Source organism: Electrona antarctica, assembly GCF_951216825.1.
Source record: "Electrona antarctica genome assembly, chromosome: 18".
Lineage (NCBI taxonomy): Eukaryota > Metazoa > Chordata > Actinopteri > Myctophiformes > Myctophidae > Electrona > Electrona antarctica.
In genome coordinates this window covers 547,396-557,303 of record NC_136799.1, presented here as the reverse complement: position 1 = coordinate 557,303, position 9,908 = coordinate 547,396, and the positions used below count along the sequence as shown (strand labels likewise).

The window sequence follows — 9,908 nt, the reverse complement described above, 5'->3', positions numbered from 1 at the left end:
GAAACAAGTTCTTGAGCTTAGCCCAGATACCCTGGGTAAATATAGATTTCATTTCATTTCATTTCATTTCACCCCCATGGCCGCTTATTTCCCTCACACAGTCTGGCAACACGGGCGAGCAGCAGGGTTGCCAAGTCTGCTTATTTCCCGCGACTTTTGGCTTTTTTTCCCCCAGAGATCCTTTTATTTTCTTTATAGGCTAATTATTAGTATAATACATTACTAAAACATTAATTATCATAGACAAACATAGTATTTATAATGATAAATGCATCAAATACCCTTTTATTAGGATTATATGGTCATATTATTGGGTTTGTTTTGGCTTGTTTTTGGAGGTGGGTTTGCTTACTTCTCTCACGAGAGTTGGCAACACGGGCGAGCAGCGTCGCGTCACATGACTCTGGTCTCGAGACGCCTTGAAGTAAACACGGAAGAGGTTCTGTCCATGCATGGTAAATAAAACTATTATTATTATTATTAATTAACACATTGTTATTATATTATAGTTACATTTAAATACTAGTAAACATACTCGTGTAGAGAAGTTGGAGAATATCTGCTGCTACAAAGAACGTAAATAACAATAATAATAGTAGCATTAGCATGCTAGCATCAGAAAAGAGACCCCCATCATTCTGAACATGTAGGGACCCCCATCTGAACATGTGTTGTACCAGGGACCCCCATCTGAACATGTGTTGTACCAGGGACCCCCATCTGAACATATGTTGTACCAGGGACCCCCATCTGAACATATGTTGTACCAGGGACCCCCATCTGATCATGTGTTGTACCAGGGACCCCCATCTGAACATGTGTTGTACCAGGGACCCCCATCTGAACATGTGTTGTACCAGGGACCCCCATCTAAACATGTGTTGTACCAGGGACCCCCATCTGAACATGTGTTGTACCAGGGACATTGAAACATGTTTGCATTAAGATAGATAGATAGATAGATAGATAGATGCGCTGCGAGCTTGTAGATATGCTTTTTTTATTAGGCTTGTTTCTAAAGGTTTTGGGTTTGTTTGTTTGATTGATTTAACAGTTTGCAGAATAGGTACATTTCAAGCACAACTCAATACAAAAACTGTTAACTGTGAGTGGACGGCCCAATAAAGCATTACACTTGTTTACAATATAGGATCCACCATTTTCAATTAATCAAAACATTTGGTAGGGCGTTCCACATTTTGGTGGCATAGGAGCGAAATTAATTTAGTTCCTTGTTTGTGCCGAATCTGGGTTGAACATGGTTTGTTGAACTCCCTCTGGTTGTTTCCATAGAGCTGGTTGCTTATTTCTCTCACTGGTTTTGGGTTTGTTTCCATAGAGCTGGTTGCTTATTTCTCTCACTGGTTTTGGGTTTGTTTCCATAGAGCTGGTTGCTTATTTCTCTCACTGGTTTTGGGTTTGTTTCCATAGAGCTGGTTGCTTATTTCTCTCAATGGTTTTGGGTTTGTTTCCATAGAGCTGGTTGCTTATTTCTCTCACTGGTTTTGGGTTTGTTTCCATAGAGCTGGTTGCTTATTTCTCTCACTGGTTTTGGGTTTGTTTCCATAGAGCAGGTTGCTTATTTCTCTCACTGGTTTTGGGTTTGTTTCCATAGAGCTGGTTGCTTATTTCTCTCACTGGTTTTGGGTTTGTTTCCATAGAGCTGGTTGCTTATTTCTCTCACTGGTTTTGGGTTTGTTTCCATAGAGCTGGTTGCTTATTTCTCTCACTGTTTTATAACCCTACTCTCTCCCTGGTGGGTTCACTCAGACCTCCACCGTAAAGGCCAGAAATAAAATACTCCTCAGTAACAGAGACCTTTTTTTCATTCACTCAGATCTGGTGTGGTTGAAAAAAGAGCAGATCTGTAGAGTGAATATAATAATGTCTGTCCGCTGCAGGGCATGGTGTAATGTTGATTTATTTATTTTACTGCCAGAAAGCTATTTTAATGATGTCACATGAGCTTGGCACGCGTACGTTGCTTGCATTCTATTTAACCCTAGACCAGTGGTTCCCTTGAGGGACTTCCAGGGGGTCCCCAGCTAAATAATAGTTTGGAACCAAATGGACCCTTATGGGTCTGTAACTCTGAGAGTAAATCTTCTCTTATGGGGGTCCCTGGCATATATTTTTCAAATGGGGGGTCCGCAGGCTCATCAGTGTCAATTTGGGGGTCCTTGACATGAAAAAGTCTGGGAACCAGTGCCCTAGAACACTAAAACCGGGCGATTTTCACCCAGATATATTCTTGCTCCCAGAGTCCCAGCACATCGTCCGTATTGCCACCTGGTGCTCCCAGAGTCCCAGCACATCGTCCGTATTGCCACCTGGTTTGACAGCAGCTTCCTTGACCTTAATGTCACTAAGACCAAGGTGTTTGGGAGGGGGGTCAAGAAAGAGCAGAGGGCTCCGGGTCCATCTTTCGGCCTGTTACTAACTTACTACTGAAGACGTGCTGGTCTTTGCCGTGTCATAGGAATAGTGTCACACACTTCTTACCTGAGCCGGTGACAATCACAACCAAACTATCCCACACTGTGACTGCACACATGGGACATTCCGTTTGGGACTTGCGCGTGGCGCTGTACACTTTCGTTTGCGCTTGACTTGTGGCCTCTGCGGGGCCAACTTGGAATACTTTCATTACCGAAAGCAAGGAAATACTTGTTTTGTTGTCACTTTTGGATCAATTTATTAATTAGTGTATTAAGTAGCTGTGTAATACGTGGGATAATGTCTGGCTGCGTGGTCATTGTTTATAGATAAATCATCCTGTCTGTGATTTATCTATCAACAATGACCACTCAGCCATTCATTATCCCTTACGTAACTATATAGTGTTTTATACAATAACATACTGAATGATCCCCCACCTCGTGATGTCACGTGGCAGCCACAGTGGGTGCCCCTCAGTTCACACAAGTGTGATTTCGTTTTTGTTATAGTCTTGATGATTATTGCATAATATATCAAGTATCATATATTTTACAGGTGGTATAATGAGCTCTTCAATTGAGAAACATATATATTGTATCGTATCAAATATTATTACTATTATTATCATATATTTTAATTAGTTGAGAGGACGGATGAGAATGTATATGTATTATATATGGTGTCATATATTTTCATATATATTGTGTCATATATTTTGTTAGATGGGGTCTTCGGTTGAGAGGACGGATGAGAATGTCCGTGAGTATCTTCTCTACAGAGGATTCACGTCCACCCTGAGACACCTGGACACGGAGATCAAAGTGGACAAAGACAAAGGATTCAGGGTGAGTGGAATTAGTTTCCTGTCTTTAACCCATAATTTAGGCCTGACGTCGAAATAAAAAAAAAGTCTTCTAAATCATGACAATTTTCTGAAAAACCTCATATTGAGTGGTTCTCAATATTTCATGTCAAGGACCCCCAAAAATTATCTGTAATTGGCTGCCGACCCCCATCTGATAATATGTTGTTCCAGGGACCCCCCCCCCCCCCCCCCAGAAGCAAAGATTTGAGTTAAAAATGTTCGCTCTGAAAGAATATATATTCAAAGATTTACACCATATTTTCACGATTAAAAAAAAATAGCAGATCTACAAGCTCGTAGCGCGGCACTCGGTGCTGCGCTACGAGCTTGTAGATCTGCTATTTTTCAATAGCTAAAGTATAACAGAATGCTAAAAACACCAAAAGGGATTCCCGCCCAGAATGGGATAATTAGTTTACTGTCTGTAATTAGTTTATTGTCTTTAATTACACTTTATTGTCTTTAATTTGTTTACTGTCTATAATTATTAATTAGTTTCTTGTCTTTAATTAAAGTTTATTGTCATATAAAGATAAAGACAACTTTATTGGCTATTATATTTGGCATAAAATAGAGATTTGTCTTTGGCACACCGTTGTTTACAACAATACAAACATTACATAATACACACAAATGCATTAAAAAACAAAATACCATGAAAAATGCATTCCTGCCTTTCCGCCCTGTCTATAGGTGGACAAGATGGTCGACCAGCTGCTCCACCTGGTGGCCACCTTCGACCTTGCAGGCCTGCGTGAATACTGGTCGTTTCTGGACCGGCGACTGTTCAGCCGCCTAGAGGACGTTTACAGGACTACAGTCAACAAGCTGCGGACCAGCGTATATAGATATTACGTGGTTAATACCATACAGGTCAGCATACAGAGAATACCATGTAGTTAAACCATTTTGGACTGAGGTCGATTAAAAAAAAAAAAGCTTCAAAATCCTAATTTTTTTCTGAAAACCCCATGTCAGTGGTGCTCAACCTTTTTCATGTCAAGGACCCCCAGAATGATCTCTATTGGGCCACGGACCCCCATCTCAACATACCCCCCCCAGAAGCCAATATTTTAGTTAAAAATGTTCGCTCTGAAATATATATATTCAAAGATTTGCACCACATTTCCACGACTTTTAAAAAATAGCAGACCTACAAGCTCGTAGCGCGCCACTCGGTGGCGCGCTACGAGCTTGTAGATCTGCTATTTTTCAATAGCTAAAGCGTGACATAATGCTTGAAACACCAAAAGGGGTTCCCGCCCAGAATGGGTTAAGTTATTACTTGCGCAGGCAAAGCGTGCAAGTAATGTTGTTTGTCCGGTGCTCTGATGCGTATGTCCGTGGCTGCGTATGACGTAATGATTCATTTGTGCTTGATATGGTATCGGTTTCAGAATACATACATGTATACATAGGGGCATTACCTTTAATCCACCCGACACTGAAACATATCATTATTACGTCACCATCGAAAGCCAGTTATACCCTGGCATTGGTACATATCTTCATTACGTCATACGCAGCTACGGACATACGCATCAAACGACCCAAGTAACCACAGTATACTGCGAATCAACTTACAAATTATATATACATGTATACAGAGGCATTTCCTTTAATCCACCCGACACTGTCACCATCGAGAGCCTGTTATACCCTGGCATTGGTACATATCTTCATTACGTCATACGCAGCTACGGACATACGCATCAAACGACCCAAGTAACCACAGTATACTGCGAATCAACTTACAAATTATATATACATGTATACAGAGGCATTTCCTTTAATCCACCCGACACTAGGTGGGTTTCCATCAAAACATTTCGAAAATAGGAAGCGAATAAGTAAGTAATTCGAAAAAAGAAAAGCGTATTTTTCTTGTTTCCATCCACTGACAAAATGCGCTTCTTTGGAGATATTAAATAAGCAGTAGGCCTAGATGGCGCTATTTTGCCAGTCAAGTGAGATGCGCAGAGAGGCGCATATTATCTGACATTTATTTTACCGTTTGATGTCTGAAATCTGATAGCATCTGCATCACACACTACAGGATAATCTTACACGATTATTTGATCATGTCACACATACACACACACACACACACACACACACACACACACACACACACACACACACACTTCTCTGATTTGTTCTTCACCACGGTGCATTTGACGTTCTTTTAGGCTATTCAAGTTGGTCTGCATGAAGTCCGCTGTCCAGATTGGCCACTGGGACAGGCTGTCTTTCAAACAGGCTGTCTGTTAAATAAATAGGCGTGTGTTTTTGTCTAGACAGGGGCTGGTATAGTTTCGTTTTCAAAGTACAGGGACGATCGGGACCCCTGCCCTGCGACTTGACAGTACATTTCCATTTTGACTAGTCTCCTCTCGTCCGTTTCGTTCCGAGCTGTTTAGGAGAAATATCACCGATCTAACTTCATGATCAACGGCGAACGCCCTCACCGGGGAGAGCAAAAGAGCCTCAGCCTGCAGACAGAGGCTTCGAGACTCGAGTGTGTAAATGTAATAATTTATGTATCCACATCCCACCCACCCTCCCGTTCGATCACTCCACAAGTCCACTATACTCACCATCGCGTGTGTTTTTTTCTTTTCCAACTGTTAAAAGCGATATAATGCGTGTTCAATGCTTTCTAATTCGAAATATTTTCCGCAAGTGTTTCCATAACCCATTTGCGCATTTCACTTTTTCGATATAGCCCCAAATCCGCCACCTTCTAGCGAAAAAGTGTTTTTGCGAAACATGCAGACTTATGCGCATTTTGAGGTGTTTCCATCCAGGAGATTTTGCGAAAGAACCTTAATGCGCAAAAAAAAGGCTTTATGGAAACGCACCTAGTGTCACCATCGAGAGCCTGTTATACCCTGGCATTGGTACATATCTTCATCACGTCATATGCTGCTACGGATATACGCATCAAACGACCCAAGTAACCACAGTATACTGCTAAACAACTGTCTGCCTGCCTGCCTGCCTGTCTGTCTGTCTGCCTGCCTGCCTGCCTGCCTGTCTGTCTGTCTGTCTGTCTGTCTGTCTGTCTGTCTGTCTGTCTGTCTGTCTGTCTGTCTGTCTGTCTGTCTGTCTGTCTGTCTGTCTGTCTGTCTGTCTGTCTGCCTGCCTGCCTGCCTGCCTGCCTGCCTGCCTGCCTGTCTGTCTGTCTGTCTGTCTGTCTGTCTGTCTGTCTGTCTGCCTGCCTGCCTGCCTGTCTGTCTGTCTATCTGCCTGTCTGTCTGCAGAGAGGCAGTCTGGACAAGACGCAGGAGTTCTTCCAGAAGCAGGGGGCGGAGCTTCATGGCCAGGCGGAGTGGCGTGATTGGTTCGTGCTGCCCTTCATCCCATCCCCCGAGCAGCACCCCGCCTTCTCGCCCTACTTCTCCCGCCAGTGGGCCGACACCTTCCTGGTGTCGCTGCACAACTTCCTGTCCGTGCTCTTCCAGTGCATGCATATCCTTTTACCCACAATGCACCTGGGTCAACAGGCTTATCGTGCCTAATTCACCTTTAGCTAAGCCCCGCCCTCTCCCACATTTTCACGATTTTTTCTAACTTCTGTTATGTTTCTGTCAGTGGTTCTCATACATTTTCATGTCAAGGACCCCCAAAAATGTATGTATTTCGCCACCGACCCCCATCTGGAAATATGTAGTTCCAGGGACCTCCCAGAAGCAAAGATTTGAGTTAAAAACGTTCGCTCTGAAAGAATATATATTCAATGATTTGCGCCACATTTTCACGATTTTTCAAAAATGGCAGACCTACAAGTGGCGTGCTACGAGCTTGTAGATCTGCTATTTTTCAATAGCTAAAGTATAACATAGTGCTTAAAACACCAAAAGGGGTTCCCGCCCAAAATGCCCTAGCGCGAGCGAGACAATAAACTACCGAATGTTGTGGTGATGCTGCTGCTCGCTGAACACACGTGAACAGTAAAGATGTCAAGGACTGGACAGGGATGTCACTGTTATGCAACACGGACGTTGCACAGACTCAAAGCTGTTTATAAACCAGTCAGTCAGTGACATCACCGACGAATCCTTGGTGTCTTCATGCAACCCTCATTTGAATGGTATTTCTCTATCTCTGGGACCCAGATTCATACTGGAATGTTAATTTAGCTCAGAGAGTACAAATGGACGTCAGGGTCCATTTGCTTCCATTTGTTACACACTCAGAGTTACAGACCTGTAAGGGTCCATTATTTGGTTCCATGTGTTACACTCTCAGAGTTACAGACCTGTAAGGGTCCATTATTTGGTTCCATGTGTTACACTCAGAGTTACAGACCTGTAAGGGTCCATTATTTGGTTCCATGTGTTACACTCTCAGAGTTACAGACCTGTAAGGGTCCATTTGTTACACTCTCAGAGTTACAGACCTGTAAGGGTCCATTTGTTACACTCTCAGAGTTACAGACATGTAAGGGTCCATTTGTTACACTCTCAGAGTTACAGACCTGTAAGGGTCCATTTGTTACACTCTCAGAGTTACAGACCTGTAAGGGTCCATTTGGTTCCGTTTGTTACACTCTCAGAGTTAGTTATATTATAATAGTTGATATAACTAGTTTTCCGTGTATATTATTCATCTTAACGGCTCCTTCACCCCAGCCTGCTCTGCTGAGTTTCGACGCTGAGGTTCAGAGAAGCAACGGTCTGACTGAAGAGAACGAACAGCTCAGACAACTGGTAAGAGTTCTATATGAACACATTGAACACCATATAGTTTTATATGAACACATTGAACACCATATAGTTTTATATGAACACATTGAACACCATACAGTAGTTCTATATGAACACATTGAACACCATATAGTTCTATATGAACACATTGAACACCATATAGTTCTATATGAACACATTGAACACCATACAGTAGTTCTATATGAACACATTGAACACCATACAGTAGTTCTATATGAACACCATACAGTAGTTCTATATGAACACATTGAACACCATACTGTAGTTTATATGAACACATTGAACACCATACTGTAGTTTATATGAACACATTGAACACCATACTGTAGTTTATATGAACACATTGAACACCATACTGTAGTTTATATGAACACATTGAACACCATACAGTAGTTCTATATGAACACATTGAACACCATACAGTAGTTCTATATGAACACATTGAACACCATACAGTAGTTCTATATGAACACATTGAACACCATACAGTAGTTTATATGAACACATTGAACACCATACAGTAGTTTTATATGAACACATTGAACACCATACTGTAGTTTTATATGAACACATTGAACACCATACAGTAGTTTATATGAACACATTGAACACCATACAGTAGTTCTATATGAACACATTGAACACCATACAGTAGTTTATATGAACACATTGAACACCATACAGTAGTTTTATATGAACACATTGAACACCATACTGTAGTTTTATATGAACACATTGAACACCATACAGTAGTTTATATGAACACATTGAACACCATACAGTAGTTCTATATGAACACATTGAACACCATACAGTAGTTTATATGAACACATTGAACACCATACAGTAGTTCTATATGAACACATTGAACACCATACAGTAGTTTATATGAACACATTGAACACCATACAGTAGTTTTATATGAACACATTGAACACCATACTGTAGTTTTATATGAACACATTGAACACCATACAGTAGTTTATATGAACACATTGAACACCATACAGTAGTTCTATATGAACACATTGAACACCATACAGTAGTTTATATGAACACATTGAACACCATACAGTAGTTTTATATGAACACATTGAACACCATACTGTAGTTTTATATGAACACATTGAACACCATACAGTAGTTTATATGAACACATTGAACACCATACAGTAGTTCTATATGAACACATTGAACACCATACAGTAGTTTATATGAACACATTGAACACCATACAGTAGTTTTATATGAACACATTGAACACCATACTGTAGTTTTATATGAACACATTGAACACCATACAGTAGTTTATATGAACACATTGAACACCATACTGTAGTTTATATGAACACATTGAACACCATACTGTAGTTCTATATGAACACATTGAACACCATACTGTAGTTTTATATGAACACATTGAACACCATACTGTAGTTTATATGAACACATTGAACACCATACAGTAGTTTATATGAACACATTGAACACCATACAGTAGTTTTATATGAACACATTGAACACCATACTGTAGTTCTATATGAACACCATACTGTAGTTCTATATGAACACATTGAACACCATACAGTAGTTTATATGAACACATTGAACACCATACTGTAGTTCTATATGAACACCATACAGTAGTTTATATGAACACATTGAACACCATACTGTAGTTTATATGAACACATTGAACACCATACAGTAGTTTATATGAACACATTGAACACCATACTGTAGTTTATATGAACACATTGAACACCATACAGTAGTTTATATGAACACATTGAACACCATACTGTAGTTCTATATGAACACCATACAGTAGTTTATATGAACACATTGAACACCATACTGTAGTTTATATGAAC

At 40.6% G+C, this 9,908-nt stretch overlaps 1 protein-coding gene across 1 annotated transcript in view; it reads left to right on the top strand.

Moving 5' to 3' along the window:
* Positions 1-382: 382 nt before the first annotated feature.
* Positions 383-9,908, top strand: part of wdr91 (WD repeat domain 91) — a 49,049-nt gene continuing 39,523 nt past the window's right edge. The window contains exons 1-5 of the mRNA XM_079527733.1: positions 383-455; positions 3,162-3,284; positions 3,998-4,177; positions 6,568-6,775; positions 7,934-8,016. Of these exons, the coding sequence (XP_079383859.1) occupies positions 453-455; positions 3,162-3,284; positions 3,998-4,177; positions 6,568-6,775; positions 7,934-8,016 (597 nt within the window). The 5' untranslated portion in view covers positions 383-452. The remainder of the gene's footprint in view (positions 456-3,161; positions 3,285-3,997; positions 4,178-6,567; positions 6,776-7,933; positions 8,017-9,908) is intronic.